General features: G+C 49.1%; 1 protein-coding gene across 3 annotated transcripts in view; it reads left to right on the top strand.

Moving 5' to 3' along the window:
* The window catches only part of TTC28 (tetratricopeptide repeat domain 28), a 191,424-nt gene that overhangs the window by 115,252 nt on the left and 53,723 nt on the right, over positions 1-22,449 (top strand). For all 3 annotated transcript variants that reach the window (XM_056348024.1, XM_056347935.1, XM_056348113.1), the window contains 2 exons: positions 818-948; positions 21,889-22,396. In XM_056348024.1, coding sequence (XP_056203999.1) covers positions 818-948; positions 21,889-22,396 — 639 coding nt within the window. The remainder of the gene's footprint in view (positions 1-817; positions 949-21,888; positions 22,397-22,449) is intronic.

Here is a 22,449-nt window from a genome sequence, read left to right as displayed (position 1 = left end):
CAAGGTTTTACAGGGTCCTGTAATTTTATGGTGTCGTGTGCGGGAACTGGTCTTATCCTCTGTGTAGACTTGGGCTCCAAACCTTAAACGAGTCTCAAATGAAGCAATCTGTTTTTTTCAAGAATTTGATGGAAAAAGGTTCTCAGTCTGAGTTTCTGAGGCAGTGAGCCAGGGAAGGAACAAATCGGGAGTGAGACAATGGATGAACAAGAGGGTCTAAAAATAAGCAGATTGGAAAATCCCTCTCGTGTTTCGTATACCTTGCACGACACTGAGATTTTCAGGGTTTTGGGGTGCGCTGGGAGAGGAGACAGAGTGTGAGGCAGTAAGGCATGACCTTGCAGAAGTGGAGAAGATAGTGACTGAGGGCTCTAGCTAGGAGAGTTCTCTGAAAGTATAGGGACTACGGTCTTGAAGACAGGAGTGGATGTGCTTTGTGTCTGAGCTGAGCTGTGCTGTGGAATTGCTTCCTGGAGAAAGCTCGCATGCTCTTTGCTTGTTTTAATCCTGGCCCATTGACTTTCACAAACAAATTGCTGATGTCAGCCAAGGAATAAACATGGGAGAATGGGAAATTGCCAAGTGTTAGGCCAAAGAAGTTAAAACAATTCTAAAAATAAGGTTGATGGCTATTGTAGAGGTTTCTGAAGTCCAGCAAAGAGGAGTTTTGGCTGTGTATTAAACATAAAGATGAGTTTGTGCTGATGCTGGTTCTCATACTGGAGCATTGCTTGTATAGTGTGTCCCAGTGCTTCTGCTGGATGCTTCCAGCAATGCCTTTGTTAGCTAACCTTTGTTTTGTTTGCATGTGACTCAGGTGACCAGACGGGAGAATGCCGAGCTCATGGAAATCTGGGCTCCGCATTCTTCTCCAAAGGAAATTACCGGGAGGCCCTTACTAACCACAGACATCAGCTGGTGCTCGCCATGAAACTCAAGGACAGAGAGGTAGGAAGCTTATTCAATGGACTGAATTGGGAGTCAGCACTGCATGGTTTTCTGGAGAGATGTGAACATGTCAAGAAGCCTTGTCTGTCTGCCCCATGTTATCCTGAGAGTTTGGAAGCGACGCGATTTCTTTTCCCAGCCGTTCACTTACTGTGTTAAGGAAATTGTTGGTACAGTAGATACAGTCTGTGAGTGCAAGTGGCAGGGTGCTTGGTTTGTCCTTTGGCCTCCCCCTGTCTCTAGTCCGTGTGGCTTTGGGCAAGTCATTCCGCCTCCCTTACCCTTTCCGTCTGTTCTGCCCGCAGCGCACAGGCTCTGGGGTCCGAGGGTGGGAGCTGCTGCTGAGCAGGTGTCGGTACAACACCTCTGCAGCTCAGCCCTGGCTGTCACCCGCTCTGCTGTACCCTGTGATGCAGGTGCTACCAACTGGAGCTCTGTTAGGGTGCATCCTCTGTTGTGCCTTTTCTGGACAAGTAATGAGCTAGCTCCCTGTCCCCAGCGTTCACGTAAAATAAAGTAGGGAAAAGAAAAAGAATCCGTGCAAACCTGAAAATACAACATTGTGTAAAGTGTAGGGGTTGCTTGGACTAGATCTGATTTGGCTTGACCATTCACCATTCAGCTTTTGAGGAGTTATGCTGGGCTCCCCGCCAGTCCAGGGAAGCGTGCTGCATGGAACGAAGAGTCTGTCCCAAGAGGTTTCTACTGAAAGTTCACTGTGAGGACAGGATCATAATTTTAGTGCAAGTTACAGATGCAAAAGCTCTTCCTCCTGCCCCGCAGTGGATTCCCCTGTGCTGCTCATGGGAAGGCGGAGGGGTGGGTTGCACAGCAGGTGGAGTGGCTGGAGGCAGCAGGGCAGGTGTGACCTCATGTAAATACCAGTCTGGGGAGATCTGATGACTGGGGGAGATCAATTTCCCACTGATAAGTCATTGAAAAATCCATTTGAAGTAGCTAAGTGCTTTACTGAAGCGTTAATTTTATGAGTTAAATCCAAGTGAGCCTTGCAGAGGTGAATCTTTCCGTAGGTTGTGGAAGGACTGTGACTGGGCGAGGACCTGCTAGGCATCCTCACGGTGATTTTACCAGCTGGAAAACCTCCTGAATCACTCCTGATTTCCTTGTTTCTGTTCACGCAGAGCAGAAAAGCTGTTACTCATCGTTTTTATAGTTTTCTTGATTAAGGGTCTCTGTTCCTGCTAGGAGTCTAACCTCCCTAGCTGCTTCTGCTGTGTGGTGTTTAAGCAGCAGAGCCCCTTTGCGGGGAGGGGGCTGAAGGAGCCGGCAGGTCACCATCACCGTGCTGGTGCGTGGTGCGAGCACAGCAGCCCCCGCGCCCCAGAGCCCCGAGCTGGCCCCGGGACGCGGGTGCTGGTGCATGTCACAGGCTGCAGGCTGCTGATCTAAACAGATCCCAACCATCGATCTGGGAGGAATCCAGGGAATGAAGGCTAATCGTGATTGTTCTTAGTTTGACACATCTGGGCACATAGTTAACAGTTATTGACAACAAATGACTACTTGGTTTAGCAAGAAAGCTGAGCTGCCTGGATTTCCTGTAGGATGTAACCACAGGAAATTAATTTGGCGCTTTCTGATGACATCATCTTGACCACAGAGCTTCCTCTGAACAAAAAGCTGTTTTTCTTGGCCTCCTTTGCAGACATTTTTATAATGCAAATGTTATAAAGTTGCAGTAATGCTGATGTGAATTCCACCAGAAGGGAATTCGGTGTGCGGCTGTAATGAGGTAATTGTTTTACCTCCGACCATACGGAAAGCTGGCAGGGAAGGTGAAAAGCACTGCTTTGTACGGGACACTGCTGCCCTCAGAGGCTGCGCTGGGGTCGGAGGCTGTGGGAGCGAAAACGTTTGTACCGGCAGCTTCTGCTGGGCTGCATCACCTGTGAAGCCAGGAGGAAGCTGCGGAGGGTCTGGCTGGAGCGCTCGGGTCTGTCCTCCCCCCCTGAGCCTGGAGAAGGGAAATTTTGTCGGCTGAGCAGGGAGTCATGTCAGCTGCTCAGGTGGACTGAATACTTTCAATGTTTTTCTCTCCCTCAGAGGGAGTCTGTGCAGCTTCTGCTACAGGCACCGTATCGTACCGAGCACGGTCTGTATGGCCGGACAGGTCATCTGCTCTTTGCAGTCACAACGTGGGGAAAGGTTCAGGCTCTTTGTGATACTTGTGCCCAGAGAAAGAGCGGAGCAGAAGTAGCTGGCATACCTCTTGCGTCTTGGAGAGATGCCTTGGGGTATTGTTGAACGTACGTGTGGTTCTGGGCTAAGCAGACGGGCAAGAAGACTGGTGCATAGCAAGACACTGCGATGGGCACCGTGAAATAGCCGCCTCTAGTGCCATGTCAATGCTTCCAATCACAGTTAAGTGATGGTTTGGATTTTTCGACCAGCTGCAGTGGCTGGTCAAGAAATTCAGATGAGCTAATTCTGTGAGATTGTTTCTGAAAGAATTAGCAGACTTAAAAGTACAGTTGATTCAGGAAACTAGAAATCATGAGGGACTCGGTCTTTCTTTCCGTGCATTCTTTGGTTCCTGTGGCGCTTTGCAGATGGTCACTGTGGTCAGTAGGATGCCATCTGGAAAAGGGTGACAACCGAAGGGACATGCAGGGGTGGAAGGTAGGCAGGACCGTCTAGAGGGGCAGTTGCCTCTCTTCTGATGGAGGCGAGCGCAGGAGTTCAGCTCTGAGCCTGTTTGGATGTAGTTAAAGAGGAAATAGCAGCACAGCTTGGTAGTCTGTCATTTCTCTGCGAAGATGAAGCAGAGCAGATTTCAGCGTGGGCTGTCTTGGCCTGCTGCAGGCCCTGGCAATGTGCTCAAGTTGAGAATCCTGATGAAGCCTGTGCTGCCGCTCTGCTTGCAACGGTGTGTTAAAGGAAAAATTCACACAGACGTGGGTACCACAAGGTTTGTTTTAATCGCAGCTCAGAGCTGGGCCACCACCTCAGTGGATGGCTGAGAACAAAGGGATACAGCACAGCTTATATACACTTACCAAATCGTTGGTCAATGTCCAAAGTTTTTAGAAGTTCCCTTTGGTCCTGTCAGTTCTGCGAATCCATCACCTGACTGTCCCAGGTGATTCATCGATTCAGTTCCAGTCTTTGCCTTGGTTCCATGCTCCTCCTTGGATCTTGATCTTCTTTCTGCCTGCTTTAACTCACACAATCCTTCAAGCACACTTTGAACAAGCAATTCCTATTCACATATACTAATTTTTCTAGAAACACCTGTGTTTCTGAGAGCACCTGTGTATACAATTGACCATCTATTGTTTCTCTGTTCTCCCACTGATTAACTTGACTGGGTTTTAAACCAGCCTTGGATTAGGGCTGTTCAAGTGCTGAGGCCTGGTTCTGCCAGTTAGCAGCTTCAGCATTTTCAATTTCTTAATTCAAAATAGATTTTCTTTTAACAGTTGTCTCCTGTACCAGAGTGAAGCTGATGTGGATATACCTACCTGTGCTTCAGCCGTGCCACCGGTGGCTGGGTGGACATCACTGAATGGTGCCTTTACAGTCCCGAGGTCGCAGCACAGTGTCACCATGCCTCCCGAGGTGGCGGGGGATGCTGCGCAGCTCGGTTGAACACGGGGTGACTGCAGGGACTGGTGGCTAGGGGGACCATAGCAACGTGCGTGCCCTGGGGAGCCTACCTTTGGGCAGCTCCATTAGCACTAGCACCAACCAAGACCCCCTTAATTCACTCACAGAGGTGGAAATAAAACACTCTTAGGATGGTGGGGCCACAGGCTTATCTCTTCCTTGCTTGCTCTCAGAGCCAGCTGCAGGCTGTTAGAATTCAACCACTCCTGTCTGGAAATGAAGGTGTGCTGTCCTGCTCGGGGGTCACTGTTTCTGAACAGGGGTGAGAGGAATTCACACTCTAAGCCCGCCAGGCTACGGTGGAGCAGAATGTTGACTTTCTTTCCTTGCTGCTTGATGAGGTGTGGTTGAGGGGTTAGAGCCCTGTACTGCACCGGCAGTCGCCTCACCTTCTTGTGACTTATTCTGTACTTTCTGTTACTAAAATGTGAGTGCACGTTGTTGTTAACTTGCAGAGGAAGATCTGGTATCTTGGGCTGCTGGTCTTGGTTCCAGTCTTTGCACAGTGCCCATGAAAGGTCTGGGAGTTCTACAAAGAGAAGTTCCCTAAGCCAGCAGCCAAGGAACTCGTGATGTGCAGGAGGAAGAGTGACAGACCGTGTTAAGAGGGAAGGCTGGGGTTACATTATCTTGCTCATTGTCCTTTGCCCATCACAGAAGCTGGCTCTGAGCATCAGAAGCTTGCAGCCTCTGAGTTTTTCTTCAGAGAGGACTAAGGCCTGCGGTTATGCTAGTACAGGATTTCTGATAGAAGAGTTATTTTTCTGCCAGCTAACAGAGTTCTCAAAACAGGATAACTCAAACTGATGCTTTGAGGGAGGGATGGTGGGGGGCAGAAGATCAGATTCAGTAATTATTTAAAGTCCAGATAGAAAATAAACTCTAATGAATTGCTGTGTCTTCATATATAAATACTTTGTATGTGTGAGTTAGAGTGGAGCAGGGTTGCAAGGCAAGGTTTCACTTGGAGGGTCAAGTTAACCTTTAGTGTAACTTGCTGAGTTGAACTTGATGCTGAACGTAAAATGTGTGTCCTGTGATCACCTCCCAGGAAAAATAGGTGGTGAATTCAGTCTCTTAGACTGCCTGTTACAAGATCAATGCAAGACATTATTACATCTTGGGAGTAGTACTACAAGGTAATTTGTCTTTCAAGAACCTAAGGATGCCAGAGAAGCCATGGCCTTCAAATCATAAATTGCAGAAGTCACGAATTCCTTTGCCAAATTCATTGGCCTGGTTCCTTGATGGTAGGCTTCAAGGCATGACGGCTGAATACTTGGTCTGACCCTGTCTTTGCTGCAAGAAACTGGCCAGGTGACACTGAGGGTCGAGTCAGATGTTGGCTCCCATGCAGAGTTTTGGCTCGTATGGGTATGTCCGTGCCGCTGTAAGGCAGATGGAAGACCAAGAGTTCGCTTCACTGCCTCAGGGCAAAAGCAGTTTGTGTCTGGCCTCTGTTGGGGTTTGTAGGATAGCTAGTGCATGTCAGTTGTCTTGCACTGCAAATCTATCTATTTTTAATAAACGGATATGCAGAATGTTATGTCTGTACTATATTTTTGAAGTTACTAATTTGTTTTTAACACTAGGTAACCTGACTTTCTGAAAGCCATCCAATAACCCACGTAACGTGTGTTGATGCCTCATCATAAGCTGTGATTTAGACAAGGGAAACGCAACCAATGAGCTCTGGCAGGGTCAGAGGGAAGACTGGAGTCTAAAAGTAAAAGCGAAAGCTTTCGATGCCTGTGGCTCTAGTCTCCCGTGTCCCTATTCCTCTTAATCTCCTCTTAATTGCTAGCTGCTCCCCAGGTGTGCAGAACTGTTGTGTTACACCTTCTGTAAGGCAGAGTGCAGAGGTAGAGCTCACTGTGGGTGATGTCTCAGGACAGGTTGGAGTGGCCCTTTTTGATGACTGTTTGAAAGGACCTGTTTTCCTTCCAAAGCATTTCATCTGGAAAAGTACTACTTGAGGGAGTTTTTTGAAGCTGTGAGGGCTGACGAGCAGAAATGGAAAGGGAAAGGAAAGCTGTGGACCCCTCGGGTTTAGAGTCCAAGCCCTCATGTCGGCTGTGCTTGCATCATGACTTGCAGAGACCACTGATACCGCAGGGACGCAGCAGTGTAATAGCTCCCCTCTCTCCTGGGCCGTCAGACGCCTTCTATTACAGCCCCACATTCAAAAATAGCAGGGCAGTAAGGCAAAATCATAAACTAACCATAATAAAATTAATGCTTGTGTGAAAGTGCATTGCTAGCACTGAGCTTTTGGGAAGGATGAAGTTGCCAGAAAGCCACTGGGTGCTGGCAGCTCCTGCGTGCTGGCTGCCCGGCACGCTTGGGGCTGCACTGCGCCTGTTGTTAGAGATGCAGCACCCTCTTCACTAGGCAGGAATGGGCAGAAGGCGCTGGGTGAGGAGGATTGTGTGCACCCCTGAGCTCTTCCCAGGGCTGGCATGAGGGTGCAGCTGAACGACTCGTGTCTGTTTCCTGCTGCCCCTTTTCTCGGGGCGTGTGACCACAGGGAGGGCGGTGGGTCACGGGGGAGAGCTGAGGACAGATTGACAGACCTCGTGTTGACTCAGGATGCCCAACAGCTTGCAGCAATCATTCTTGGCCTGGCTTTGAAGGGGTTTCCCCCCACCTCCCCTCCAGAAGCAGCTATTTCTGGAAGGAATAGATGCAGAACTGGGTAGGGCTCAATGCCCTCTTGCTACTGACTGTTCGTTTCTATGGCCACTGGCTGCTGCACTTGGATGTCTCCATGTGCGTATGTGGCTTGAGTTCCTGTGTGCTGGGGGGAAACATTAGAATGCAGAAATTCCCATTATAAGGAGAAACTGCGGGCTCGAAGCCCAGGAGACTCAAGAAGCCGGTTAGGTGCTGCTCTTTGTACTGCAGCGGCAGCATTGCCGCGGGGCTGGCTGCAGTGAGGGGCCGTTGCTGGCAGCAGAGGACTGCCTCGATGGACGGCTGACGGGTAACCGGCTGCTGTGCATCTCCAGAGGAGGAGCGTTAGTGAAATATGATTGCTGTGACAGACATAATCAGTGTCTGGATTCACTTGGGAATTTGCAGATTCTGCAACTGTCTGAACGTACTTTGTGTGCAGCTCAGCTGCTGGTGGTTACTGAGATTTGCATTTCTAGGAGTTTTTTCCCAGTCCTCTTTAAAGCATGCCTGAGCCAGCAATCAAACACAGCATAAAGCTCCTACATTTTGTAAACTACAGCTACTTACTGTCAGGCTGTGCAAGTCAAATATCAAATTTCACTTTCTTATTTCCAGAAGGAGATGCAGAAGGAAAGATAGATCATTCCTTTCTACTGAAATCTGTAAATTCTGTAAAGCCAAGGTTTTCTGCCCCTTCCTGAAGGGAAGGGGAAATGCTTTCCAGGTGTCCTTCCTGCCGTGCTTTGTCTATACAAGCCACATCTTCAGCAAATAACAAAGCTGTAAGTATTTAGCCTTTTGCCTCAACTTCTTGCGTGCATTATGGTGCAGGGTAAAAGAAAAGAGATTTTCTCCCTGTTCTTTGCCAATCATTTTAGAAATATCTATTCTGCTAAGTTGGATAAGGAAAAAGACTGGAACACAGTCTGAGTTAGTGTCACAACTGTCCTTCAGGAACAATTCTGGCTTCGTTCTTCCTGAAATACAAGCTGAGGGGCTTTCCAGTGCGATCTGAACCTTGCCTGCCATGCTCTGAGCTGCCCTGCTCCAGGGTGGTTGTGCTGAGCCCGGGGTGCTGCCAGTGCCCTAAACTGGTCACCCTCAGCACTGCAAGCTGCCCGGCTCCAAGCAGATGTGTCAGGGTGGTATCAGCTCTGAGTCACTCTTGAGCAAGGTGCGTGCCCCTGGCTGAACTTCCTTCTGAATGAATGGCACAGGAGCTCTTCCCACACGTGGGGTGCCTCCCTGGCTGCTGCCCGCATCCCTTCCTGGCCCAGAATGATTTCTGTGTTCGGACTGTGCTGGCAGCCACAGGCCTGCCAGAGGTGAAGTTACAACTGTTTGTGCTTCAGTTGTGCTGCGGATTTGGCTGGAAGCGTTGAATCTGTGCAACCCTTCCTCTCTGGAGAAGCCATCATGGGGCATGTCAGTGTGGAGTGAGCTCACCAGAACATGTGCAGCTGATTAGTTGTGGGCCAGTTTCCCCTCCTGCTTACCTTGTCAAGCATCCACAGTCCCTCCACAGCTGCGTAGGCTTCCCCCGGGGTCATACTGTTGCAGCCTGTCACAGAGATGAGGCTAGAGTAGAGCTCACGCTCAATAGCCAGCACAGCTTTTCCTCCCCACGGTGCTGGTGCTGAGCTGGCAGCCAGGATGCAAGCAGCCGGCACGTTCCGTGTGCTGTGCCACGTCTTCACAGAGTCAGTGGTGCTGCTCTCCTCTCGCCCAGCTCTGCCATTGCTGTTCTCCCTGGAGCAAGCCAAGTCGCTTCACAGAGCTTTGCTCTTCCAGCTGTGAACGGCTTCCTCAGCCCCGCTGCAGCTGCTTGGCCCCGAGAGCGAGGAACCTGTGCATCGCCTTCTCGGAGCACGCAGGGGTCAGTCGATTCCTTCAGGGCAGGCACCGCTGGCATCCTGGTGCGAGCCAGGCCCCAGGAGACACGTGGCTGCTAAGGGCACATGTGTTGAGCAGGAACTGTTCCAACTGTGAGATGAGGTTTGGAAAAAGGACTTTTCTGACACGGTACTGGTAAAGGTTTCCATGCCTGTACCAAAAACCTGGGCTGGCAGTCATATAGCAAACAGAGGCGCACTCGGCTCTGTACTGCCACGTATGTTCAGGAAGCAAAGAATGGTATTTCTGTGGTACAGAATGTCTTCTCAGTTTCTTGGTCTTCATTCTCCATACTGCTTGTAATCAGTCCAGCGCGTTTGTAACGTAAATGTTCAGTTATGTGATGGACATGTGTTAAGTGGTGGTTGGGGCTGATTTAAACTCTGCTAATGGGTTATGTGGCACTTCTGTCCCTAGCTACGTGGGGCAGTGATCTGTTGAGAAAAATGTCTTGTTGCATGTGCTACATCCTGTATTTTGTGGAGAAGGCCAGGAGAACAACTAGTAAGAGCATAATCTTGCTAAAAAGGGGCTGTGGGGACAACAGAGCAGCCAGGAACAATGGTCCCTTGCTTCCAGAGAGGGTGCTGAACCTCCGTGTCTCTTACCTGTATAGGCTGGAGAGGTGATGTGGAGAAGGAGGTGGAAGGCTGTTTGTTGTTACTGATTTAGCCCCTGCAGTCATATCTGAGCTGTCTGGCTTCTGTGGCGTGGCAGTGCACTGTGCTGTCCCTTCTCTTGGCTGGGTTCATGCCATCCTGGAAGGCTTCATGAGATACCAGCTTGTTGCAGACTGGCTGAGTCCTGTAGCCCGTCTTGTGCGATGGGCTGGTCTGTCACTACCCCATCGCGCTTCCCAGCCACAGCCTGAGCTCAACGTGCATGAGACGTGGTGTGCGTGTGTGGTTTTTCTTACCGTTGTTGATGAAGAGAGTTTGAGAAATGTATGCAGTGAGGTAAAGGCTCTTCTGGTTAGCTAACGTGTTTGGAAAATCTCATTGATGTTAGGTTCTGGTTTCTGTAGCCCAGCTTTGGGAAAATAGAAGGCACGCCAAGACCTTCCATACTGCGTAGTGACACAGGCTCACTCTGTGCCTGCGTGTTCTTCTGAGCAGGATCTTAACTGCTGCCAAGAAACCTCTTCTGGTTACCTTTCTGCTCCTGTATCGTTAGTTACTGGGGTGCACGGCAGCAGGCTGGGTGCTGCTCCTGTTCTGTGCAGAATTTAGCTTTGCATGGCTGGTTGTTCATAGCAGTGATCCTTCTCCATTGCATTCGAGTGGCTTTCAGGTGTTTTAAAATACAATTTCTTAGAGGGCCAGCTTTGTCTCTTTCTCACTGAGAATCCTGAAGTGATCATCACCTGGTCACTTGCTTCCTTGTTTGTGCTTAATTATCGTCAGTCTCAGATGGCACGCTAGGAATTAAATTCATTCATTAACTGCAGCTTGAGGAAGCCCTCAGCAGTTCCTCTGCCCCTGGCGTTTGTGCGGGGCTCAGCCATACGAAGACGTGGTCTGTCCCTGGGCCCGCAGGTTTTTCAGAAAGGAAAAATCTGAAAATCTTATGACCACAGTTATTTTCTTATGTTTGCAAACAGTCTGGAAAATGAGGACAGGATATAAATACCTCACAAATGAGAACTGGAAAGAGTCTTCAGGCTAAAGCAATTTGTCATGCATGAAAACATTGACTAAGATGTCAGAAACGGGCTGTGGAGGCAAAAGTGGGAAAGTAGTAGTTGCTGCAGTAAGCAACAGAGCTTTGCAGAAAACGAGCAGAGAAGGTATTTGTTTCACTGCTTTTCTATTTTCTGACCCCTTTTCCGTAGTGAAGCCACTGCTTCAAAATAATTTACTGCGTAGTTGTCTGCTGGAAGTGGATTATCTGCTGCCTGTAGCAACATGAGCAGGAAAGACTACGAGGAGAACACACCTTACTCCTTATAGCTTTATCACATCTGACTGGAGTTCCAGAAGTAAGGAACAGGCTGAGGAGGGCTTTGCTAATTGATAATCTATATTGGCAGTTAATGCAGCCACTGCTAATAGAAGTGCAGGAATGACAACATTAGGGTGTGACCACTGCTACTGTGTTAAACAGCAATTAGCTTTCACTTCTTGAGCTTTTTCAAGAGAAGAGATGGGAAACAACATGAGAGCTTTAGTTATGAAATTAGTATGTCTTTGTTACAGGTACCACAAGAACACCAAGAGACAACAGCCCGTTGCATCAGCCCCATGTGTATGTATTGCAGAGATAGTAACTTTGCAGGAGTGTCCTCCTGGTCTCTTGTCAAAAACCCACCAGTATTTTACCAAAAAGGTCAAGCACCGAGAAGATAAATAGGTGACTGTGGTGCGTCTGTATTCATAAACATTTTTAGTGCGTGGGGTTACCTCTTCACTCTTGTTTCTCCATTATGCTTTCTGTTTTTCTCTGGGGTACTTTTAGGGGATCTTTTGAGTCCTGGAGGTACTTTCAAGAAATTGAAACAAGCTGGGTTTTGATTCAGCCTCTGCATGAGAAACAGCTTTCCAAATCCCACGACACTTTACACAGGATTGACAAACAACAGAATGGTTGATCAGGCTGCTAACCACTCAAGCAAAAGACTGCTCCCAATCTCTGCTCTCCAAAGAGGTGAGAGACCAGCGTCAGTTCCTAGGAACTCCATGGGAAATTACCCGCAGAAACCAGAAACTGGTAAAAATATCAGGCCCTTGCAGTGCTTGGACTGGATACTCGCAGAGAGAAAGGGTCACTTTTCCTTTGAATGTTGTTGTCTAATCCAAGCCCTAGCATGGAGCCTGTCATCACAGAGCTTTCTTGCTGATCTCAAGCTGGTTCTTATATGTATTTTCATTATTACTCCGGGGGAAGCTGCCGAGTCGCTCCCTGCCCAGCGTGCAGCTTCAGCCCCTGGCATCCCAGGACCGAAGAGTTTGTTTCCTTTACCAGGAGACAGGCACTAACACTTTCCTGGCTTTTTGAGGAGGCATTTGCAGATCCTGGTCCATGTCTTCTGGAATCATTGCTGATTTTTACTAGACTTGAGGGTGATCCGGTTTATAGAACTGAAGCTTCAACACTGGCCGCTTACTGGGAGGCCTGGCTGGCCGATCAGGGTAGCACGGTGCTGGATCCCTCTGCGGAGGGTGCCTGAGGAAGGGGTGTGAAGCAGCCAGTACAGAGTTAAGTGGGGATGGGGTAGATTGGTTTTCCAGGCTTCCTAATGGTACAGAAGCTTTCTTTTTACCCGTACTGCCTTTGAAGTCTCAGGTTCCGCAGGTGGTGTGATTTCAGCCTAATGAGGACTTGTAAGAGATTTGACTCCATCTGCAGAATGTTTTCCTGGACGCTTTTTGCAGCATTGTTCAGTTCAGTGAAGTTCAGCCTTTGTCTGGCCCAGATGTTTGGCTCTGTTGTTGGGCGAGCAAAGTTACAGATATGCATTTCCCAGTTCATATTGTTCCCGTGTATAGTTACACTTCAAACAGCTGGTCTTTGAGGGGCCTCTGGGACTCAAACCCCTGACCTGTGGTGTAGGTATACATTGAAACCTTCATTAAAAAGTGCGGTGCTTTCCTTTGCCTCATTGATTTCAGCCTCTCATTAGGGATCCGGGGCAATCTCCCTCATACCCTGGAGGAAGGCCAAGTACCAGCTGCTAGGAAAACACTTGCCACATGGGTTGGTTTGAGGATTCTGGGTCTTCCAGGGCACTATTGCTGCATTACATCTTAGACTGAATTACCTGCGTGGCTGAGAGGAGTTCAAGTGATGTGAGCAACCACAGTGCCTGAGCATCGAGTAGGTGGATTTGTGTAAGAAAGTGTGAATTCTTTGCCCTTCTCTTTCTGTCTTCAGCAGCTCTTTTTAGAGAAAGTCAGCTTGACTGGATTCGTACAGGTTTGTCCGGTTCAAATGTGATAGGATTAAGCAAAACAAAGGGAAATCTGACCAGGGCAGGAAATTTGGGAATGCACTAAAAGGCCATATGCTTTGTTTTCTTTGGACTTGTGACTCAAAAGGGAAATGTAATACTTCCTGAGGATCTCCTTTAAATGTCCCCACTTGACCTCCACAGCACACGGGGTTTTAGCTGAAAGAAATGCAGTCTTCTGGTTTTACTTACCCCTCACAGTATCTGCAAAACCTAGCACTCTGCTGAGGCTTGTACCTGATTGCAGTAAAAGAAATGAAGCAGAAAATATGTGTAAGAGCAGCAACTCAGAGGGCAGCACACTTTGGGTTTTCCGAAAGCCCACCTCAGCCAAGGCTTTCCTGCGTGGACTTTGCAGTGAAGCGGTATCCAGCTTTACGAGCAGGAGTAGTGTTAGGGTTGGCACAGGTGAGCATGCCACTGTGGGAGCTGGAGATTTCTTTGCCTGCACAAAGAACTTCTCTGGGTTCTGTGGGGTCCAAGATTGTAACACGCTGGCTTATTCTTCCAGGACTGACTTTGACCAGGGCATGAGTCACTGCTCAGAGTCACTGTCTCAGAGGAGCTTGTGGTTTTAAATGAGGGCATCTTTTCTTACATCATCACTAAAAATGTCAAGTCAGCCATCCTCCCTAAAGTGATTTCACACAGAAGCCTTTTAGAAAAAGCTACCAAGTTTTGGCTACTTAGAGTGAAGGTAAGTGAGCCCCAGGTGATGCTTAAACTTGATGCTGAGGTCTGCTTTGTGTTCCTGGGCTGGTGCATTTTGTGTGATTTCCTCTTCTTTGTGGAATGAGATTTCAGTGGTGCAGAGCCTGCCCCAGAAAAGAAGCATGCTCCCCCGGGGTGCCCGGCCTTCGCACCGTGAGCGGTTCTGTGCCAGCTCGCACAGTGAATGTGAACAGCCCTTTCAGTACTGAGTCACGAGTGGTTTTACTCTTCGGAAACGGGCATTGGTGTGGACTAGTTGCTGCTTCTGCTTTCCAGCAAAACCCTGCTAACTTGGTCAAAAATATTTGCAGGTCTGTTAAGGGAGTAACTCAGGTTTGGTTTTACAAGTTTTCTCAGCAGAACTGGACACCTAGCTCCTAAATGATAACGGAGGAGATACAGTAAATGGATTTTTCCATTGGAGCAGCATTACTTTGATCTTCAAATGAGCAGCTGAAGGTCAGCGTTCCCTCTGAAGCCTTTGATTTCAGGAAAGTGACCAATGGTGTATAACCTGACAGTCGAGCCGTGGTGCTGATCAGGTTTGCCTGGATTCACATAATTGGTGTGATTCTTTTGCCATGAAACTGGAAGAATGATCAGTCCTCTAGGACATTGTCATTTCCCTGAATAAGTAAGGAAGCAAGTGGGGTGGATCGTAAGCACAGCTCATGGCAGCCTCTGTCAAGACCAGCAAGTCCTTGACACCTGCAGAGCTGTGCATTTAATCCATTAATCAAGAGGGGACTGGAGCTATCTCTTCCTGCTGTGTATTTTGAGTTTTTCTATTGTGTCATTAATTCCTGGTTATTCCCGTTCAGTTAGCGGTAGTTACAGAGCTCCCTCCAGCCATTCAGATACTAGTGCTTCTGATCCATGGCTTTGGCTTCTTTGGGATTTGCTTCTTGGTAGTTTCTATGTAAAAGACTGAGACCTTCTACAAATAAATTGAATTTGACAGGGATATTGATTCCAGCATGATTATTTTTTTTCCCCCAGGAAATAATTACCTAAAAGCAAATCTGTTCATTCTTTCTGTGTACAGATAATGTACAGGAGGATAAGATTGCCTGCTGCTTCCTTTCTTATTTTCAAAAGCATGCCACACAAAGGAAAAAGCTGGATGTGGTACTGGCACATCAGCCTGGCTTGTTGAGAGAGGAGGGAAGGGCAACTTTGAATGGTGGTGGGGCACCTACTGTATTTGGGTGTGAAACTTGCATTAGTGCACGCTTCAATAGATCTCAAAGCCTAGCTGGAATACTGGTGGATTTTGAGGAAATGATGAATGGGTTTAATGGAAGTGGAGGTAAAGTGCAATTTACAGCCACTGGATCATTTTGCTGAGTTCTGAAAGTACTCATCCCTGTTACGATATTGTCCTGCCTGTGGGCACAGCAGTTACATAGTCCATACCTGTGAAGCAGAGCTTACATACAGAAAGCTTAAGTGCTTACACAGCGTTGCATGACTGTAAGCCAAACTCTGTACTTCCTACACAGAAAAGTTGCACTGATATAAGATACGGTGAGATTTTACTCCTCATGGTGAAGCCAGCAGAACTCATCCTGTTAATGCTTTCAAATTGAAGTATTTCTTCTGTGTGTGTGTGTGCGTGCATGTGTGTAGGTGTTCAGAAACAATCTGTAGAAGCTGCCTTCCCCTCACTACCCCCAAAATACACTCGGTGAACCAGGAAACCTTTGCTTGCATTCAAGAGCAAGACCCTGCATATAAGGAGGTACACTGGTTCTTGAAAAGAGTGTACTGCTGGCTGTCTTGGGGGCAAATGTTAGGAATATGCGTGGCTGATTTTTTGGATACAGCTCCACTGCATCGTGTAGGATCAGGCGCTGCTGTTACCGCGTGCCCAGAGGGAGAATGGAGTGGAGAGAAACAGCATGCGAGAGCACGCTGCAGCCAGGCTTTTGAAATGCACAAATGCTTAGTCCGTGCCAGTGATTTCCCCACCTTGGCTGTAAAAGCCGATCTGTGATCAATCCAAATTGGTCTCTGTGTTTGGGGGTTAAGGCTACTTTATAGTGAGATACCAGGCAGAGCATTTTCACTTTGCCCATTTTAGAATTATTGTATGGTGTTCTCATTTAAGGGAGCTGTGCAATCAGTCAAATAATTGTTTAAATGTAACATAATTGGGAAATGACCGTTATCTGGCGAGGCTGAAATATCTAAGAAACGCATCTCTCCGAAGCACCAGGTCCCTATTAGTTGTCATTCTGTGATGCACATCTGCTTAACATCAGACTCTACCTTATTCAGCTGAAAAATGTAAGCTGGCTGTTGCATCCAAGAAAAAGAGAGCAATTAGAAACCTTTTTCCGAACTCCCTTCTGTGCCTCATCTCAGTGGCAGAAGAATCTGCCTTCTATTAAAGTGATAAATTGCATAATTGGAGGTGTAAGCAAGCCCCACTGTAAAATTTATCTTTGTCAGATACATAAAGCATTGATTTTCTTTGTTTGCTGATGCAAAACCCCACTGGTGTGAAGCTGCAGTCTCCCATCGCCCTGCTACCCAGCAGAGGTTTGTGCTAGCACAGCTGGAGCCTGTTTCACGTGTCAGCCTTGGTGCTCTCACTGCAACGTTTTGACTCTCCTGCCAGCGCGTCTGGGAATACCTCTATCTTGTTGGCCCAGTGCACAAGCCACTTAGAGTTCGTGGTGGATCCCATTATGCGGAAGATTTTACTAAGTATACAGTGATGAATTTATCTTCTGGAATCCTAACCCCCTGATGTAAGTCATTGGTGTCCCCCAGCAGATGTAATCACCAAATTGTTCCTGAACACTGCTTTAGTGTCAAACTCCAGGGTCTTGCCACTGATTGCCCCCGCAAGCACATCAAGTCCTGATAGCGGTCTTGCTGGAGAGATGCTGCACGGAGTCAGCCCCGGGGAAGCCAGAAGTGCCGCAGGCTCTGCTCAGGCAGGCTCTGCCGTGGTTGAGAAGTGCTTCTCTCAGACCACTTGGATGAGTTAACAGCGGGGGCTGCTGCAGAACAAAACTGGTGGGGAGTGTTGGTGTGACGGCCAAGTCAGAGGGTAGAGGCAGCCTTCCTGCCTTTGGCTGGCTGGCCCTGGGAGCAGCAGCTGAGCCTCTGGAAACAGCCCTATCTTTTTAATCAGGTCAGGCTATTTGTTGTCAGCCCTTTACCCTTTGTCTTCCACTTCTCTTTTTGTCTCCTTCTGCTTATTTACCTTTTCTGTTGTCCTCCTCCCACGTCCTGGTTTGGACAGTCTGGCCCTGGGCACTCGGATGTGTAAGCCAAGCCTTTCTGCGTGCCTTGGGAACGGTTGCCAAGCTTGTCCCCTTCATTCTTGAGCTTTACTGTGAGCCTGGAAATGCTGTTGGGCAAAGGGATTAGGAGCCCTGAGAATAAACGTCTCCAGCCACATCAATTTCACTTCCTATGATCTGATTCCCAGTCTAGGAGACCTCCTAAAGATTTCTTCCCATGTACAGTATGAGCAGTCTCTGCAGCTGTCAAGTTTTTCTGCTGCACAGAAAGTCCGAGATGTGCTGCTTTCCGTTTATGCCTTTTCCTTAGCCATAGCCCAATAACATCATCTGGGGCTCCATCTAGATGGCTCTTTGCCATAGCTCATCTTACTCAGCAATCTGCACGCATAAATGTCCACTTTTTTTTTTTTTTTAATAGCCCCAAGAGACACCAGTTTTCACTGACTCCTTGTTTTCCAGAAAGACATTTCCATTCTCTTCCCAGTTCTCTCAGAAGTGCTGCTGGTGGTGGTGGCCTGCCTTTCAGGATTAATTGAGGCTGCTGAATCACTTCTGTTGATTGTGTTGTGCTGGGTTTTAACTTTGCCCAGGACAGCCAGCCAGTTTGTTCTGTGCAGCAACAAGCATGCTGCGCACCAGCAAGGCGCAGGGAGCTCCCGTGCACCCTGAAGCCTATAACGGGCCCCACGCAGTATTTTGGTCTGGGCTTGTGCAAGATGTCTGCACGCAACTATCTTTTTTTCCCCCTTTTTTTTTTTTATTAGCGAGATTGCAAATGACTCAATACTATGTATATATTAATCTTCATGAAGATTTGTGTAAAAATGGATAAAAATCCCGAGCAGAAATATTCATGTGGGTTTTGTAGCAGCCTCGGACCCTCCTTTAGATAAGAGCTTTTCCTCACTGATGTCTGCCAAGGAGTTACTTCACTGAGCTGCTTGAGAGCCCATCCAGGGCCAAACCGCAGTGTGTCCAGCCAAGGTGGAGCAGGGTCTCCTGCAGGCGCGGGGGCAGCCGGTGTGGTTGTGGCAGCACCGGTGAGGGGCAGGTCCAGGTCCCTTCCCGAGACGTGCTTGTCCCGTTGGGCACCCGTCTTGTGGTGGCCGGCTGGGTCCCAGCTCCAGCTGGTGATGTGGGGGTTTTCCACTGGGAGTAGGAGCTGTGGGAGGTGGGAGTGGAGTGAAGGTAGCGGTGCATCGCGTGGTGTCCTGCGGAGGTGGCTTTTGGAGTGGGTATGGCTTTGGTCCCTGATATTCTGAGCCAAGTGCCTGTGCTTCTGCAGAGGCTGTAAATTATTTATTTCTGGAGGGTTTAGCTGGTTTTCACACCGCCTGTGGTGCTGGCTGTTGGAGAAACACCTCCCAAGCACAAGAAACCATTTGTCCATTGGCAGCATGTTCAGTAGCTTTGTCCCCAGCCTGTCGCTATGTCACCGAGATGTGCTAGCTGCTCCCCTCCTTGATCTGTGGTAATTACAGCAGCAAAAGCGACTTTCTTACAGTTGGTTATGTTGGGTATTGGCAGCGTGAAATGCAGTGCCGCTCTCCCCATCTGTGGGACTGAGCCCAAGGCTTTCCCCTCCGCTGTCACGCGGAGCAGTCCCACAGCCGCGCAGGGATGCTGCCGGGCTGCCGCTGCTGTTCTTGCCTTGTCCCTTGCGTTGAATGAAGTTCGTCTGCAACGCTAAGTGAAAAAAATTAAGACATTTTGAATTCTGGCAGTTCTTCCGTTATAATTAAGCTGCCTGAAAGGATGCCGCAGGGAGAACAAATGCAGCTTGGCTATTTACGGAGCTGGCCAAGGGAGAGCTTCCTTATAACTTTTCTATCTTATGACCTGTAATTTGTGTTTAATAGCTAATCTGTCACCTCAGGTTCTTGTATCAGAAAAGATGATTTCCCTATTAATTTGAATCAGCACAGCATGTTTACAGTTCCTCAGTGTGGAAGTACTGCTCTGTTAATGCTGCTGCCTCTGGCTCTCTGCCTCTTGCTCTGGCCCATAGATCTTTCTGACTTTGCATTACTCTTCCAATTGTGATATAATTTTAGTAAAAATAATCTTTAGGAAGGTTTCTCCTGCTACCATTTTTTAAAGTCATGAAAGGCTCATTTCTTCAGGGACACAATTTCAATAGCAAAATGTGGTTCCAGTTGAGAGGGGCTGACACAACTCTCCTCCTGTAGAAGAGATTTTTCTGATCTGCTTTCTTTTTATATCTGGTCTCTAGATAGCGTATCCAAGAAGAGGTTATTCATTTGCCTTGGGGAAAGGAATTACAGCTCTGCATCTGTGGGGTATAGCCAGTCTGCAGGTGGGAGGCAAGCAGGGATGTACCCATTTATTGAGGGGAGTGTCCCAAGGGAATGTCCAGGAAGAGGGAAAGCTCTCTGACTCGCATTGCTCCTGGGCCAGATGTATGGCTTTGCCGGGGAGAAGTGCCAGGGCTCCCTGGGCTGATGCTGAGTGGGTTAGAGAGGTTCGTCATGGCCACTCACAGGGAGCCACCACCATCCCTTAGCTACTCCAGCTGCTTAATTAGAGTGAGTGTTTTCTTCCCAAACTTGTTTCTTTCCCACCCTGATGTCAGAGTGCGTTTCTGTGCGCTTGTAGTGCGGAAGAGGCAGCTGCTTACAACAGCTGAAAGAGGTGGGCTTGGACCTGCAAAGTCTCAGGTGAGTTGATCCCCCGCAGGCCGCTGGCTGGCTGAGCCTTGCTGCGGAGCTGTGCTCTGAGTCATGTCTCATGCCTGCAGAGCAAGAAGCTCAGTTTTTACAGCTTGTCTTGCAGTCTGGTGTCTTTTATCAGTAGTATCACACTGAAGCCTTTCTCTGGCTCCGTGGTGTTCATGTTGGAGAGAGCTGGTTGGCACGACCCGTGAGGCACTTTCCCTTGCGTTCCTTGTGCGCTCGTACGGGATCCCGTTTTTCTGGGGGAGCTCTTGGTGTGGTGCCTCAGGCTGTTGCGCCTGGGATGGTAAAGCATGCTGGCTCCTTAAACAAAAAGCACCGGTATCGGCTGTGCCGGGGGGCCACGCAAGTCATGGCAAGAGGGGGGCAGCAAAATGAGATGGAAGTAATGGCCACACGGGTGGCTCCGGTGGCAGAGCTCAGAAAGCAAGAGCAGAGGGAGCATGCCTTTCTTCCTGACAGCGACAGCTGAAGGGGCCGCACCTACTCGTAGCTTGGTGGTGCGGTTGAACTGCTTCCCCCCGCCACTGCTCAGTGCAGAGATTGTTCCTGTTAGGAAATGCAGAATTTGCTGCGTGAGCAGGAGTGCCAACCTCTGCGAGCGCGCAGCTAAGGCCAGGACAAGGGTGAGGCGGCCCCTTCATTGGTAGCACAGGGTTATGCCATTTCGTATAGCAAGGACAAGTGTCCTGAGATGCTGTCACCATCTTGGTGGAAGGGTGGACGGGATCTTTCCTGAGCTAGGGTGCTAGGGAATGGTGGGAGTGATCTCTGTGCAGTTGCTCACCCTGGCCGCTCCTTTCTGGAGTTTTGGAGAAGATGGCTGCTGTGGAATTGGGTCACAGCAGCAGCTGGGCAGGGAAGGAAACGCACGTGCAGGGAGCATGGAGGACGAGGGGTCAGGGCTTTGGAGTGAGCAGCCACGCTGAGGCAGCAGATGTGTGTTGGGCAGAAGGAGCACATCCCTGCTCTTGGCTCCTTGCCCCGCTGTCTGGCTGTGAGCGCTCTGGCTTTGCCAGGTGGAAGGAGGGGCTGCGTCCTGGTAAACACAGTGGGCAAAAGAATCTGATTCTCAGATAATTTGTCTTGTTAAATACAGCTGGTTTTCGGTGGTAAGAACTCAGGTTTTCAGATAGCTATATTTATTTAAGATGTCCCCAGGGCACAGAGGCTCCAGCTGCTGAAATTCTATTGTCTTTGTTGTAGTCTCAAGGTTGTTTGGGGCTCAGTAACAAACAACGTTGTGGTCGCAGGACCCTGATGCTGTGCAGTAAGAGCTGCGCTCTTTGGAACGTGGTGCGAGTGGCCGAGCAGAAGCACGTGAAGATGTTGGTGGCTCTCTCTGGCCTGCTGGTATCAGAAGGCAAACGGCAGCAGCGGCTCCCTTCTCCCGGCTGAGGGCTGGCTGCAAGGGCGTACCTTTTCCAGCAGCAGTATTCAGCTGCTGTTCAGTCTGGAAAGAAGGGACCGCAGAGTCTGCATGATGGCTGAGCCTGCAGTGTGGTTATGTCAGGTTACACGTTCTGCTGCTGGTCACTGACGGCGCTTTTGGCATCAGCCTGTGGGGTCTCAGGAGTCTGTTGCTTTGACTTGAGCTTGCTTGGCGGAGGCTGGAACAGAGCAAGCGTTTGTTTGCAGCTCTCCGCAGGTGCTTATCATTGTCAGCTTTCTTAAGAACTGCCATACACAGGATGGTTTCTGTTAGCGGGACTTGGTGTGGAAGTTAAAGTTGTCCTGAGAGGTGACCAGCTGCCTGCAGGGGAAGCGCTGCTCTGTGAGACAGCTCAGGCTGGTCCTGGAGAGCAGTTTTCTGCAGTGATCCCTCCCTGTTTCCCCAGTGGTCTCTGTGTCTTTGCAGTGCTGTCCTTCCCCTCTACCAGATACACATACACACCGTGTGTACGCTTCAGAGAAAGAGGTAATCCTAGCCCTGTTCTCCTGAGTCAACCTCATTCCTGCTGCCTCCACCTGAGCTGCCCTGAGGGCGTAGAAGAACTGCAGAGCAGCTTTTCTAGCTGGTAGCCACATTTTTTTTCTCTAGAATGGCCTTTTGTGGCTTTGATTTCTAGGACTGGGCCCATCTGACTTGTTTCCATGAATACTTGTACTTACTTTTTCTCTTTTATCTCTGCAGGCAGCGTCCTCAGCTCTGAGCAGTCTGGGTCACGTGTACACAGCCATCGGGGACTACCCAAATGCACTGGCTAGCCACAAGCAGTGTGTCCTCCTTGCAAAGCAGTCCAAAGATGAGCTCTCTGAGGCACGGGAGCTGGGCAACATGGGAGCAGTGTACATTGCAATGGGGGATTTTGAAAATGCAGTGCAGTGCCATGAACAACATCTTAAGATCGCCAAGGAGCTGGGGAACAAGCGGGAGGAAGCTCGAGCCTACAGCAACCTAGGCAGTGCTTACCACTACCGGAGGAACTTCGACAAAGCTATGTCCTACCACAACTACGTGTTGGAGTTGGCCCAGGAGCTGGCTGAGAAGGCCATTGAGATGCGAGCTTATGCTGGCTTGGGCCATGCAGCTAGGTGTATGCAGGACCTGGAGAGGGCTAAGCAGTACCATGAAGAGCAGTTGCACATCGCTGAGAGCCTGCAGGACCGAGCTGCTGAAGGCAGAGCCTCCTCCAACCTAGGTAAGGTCCTGACATGGAGCAGAATTTGTCAGGGAATGCCGTGACTCTCAGAG

Source organism: Falco biarmicus, chromosome 1 (genome assembly GCF_023638135.1).
Source record: "Falco biarmicus isolate bFalBia1 chromosome 1, bFalBia1.pri, whole genome shotgun sequence".
In the NCBI taxonomy this organism is placed as follows: Eukaryota; Metazoa; Chordata; class Aves; order Falconiformes; family Falconidae; genus Falco; species Falco biarmicus.
Note: the sequence above shows the minus strand (reverse complement) of the source record. Positions and strands in the feature narration are given on the sequence as shown.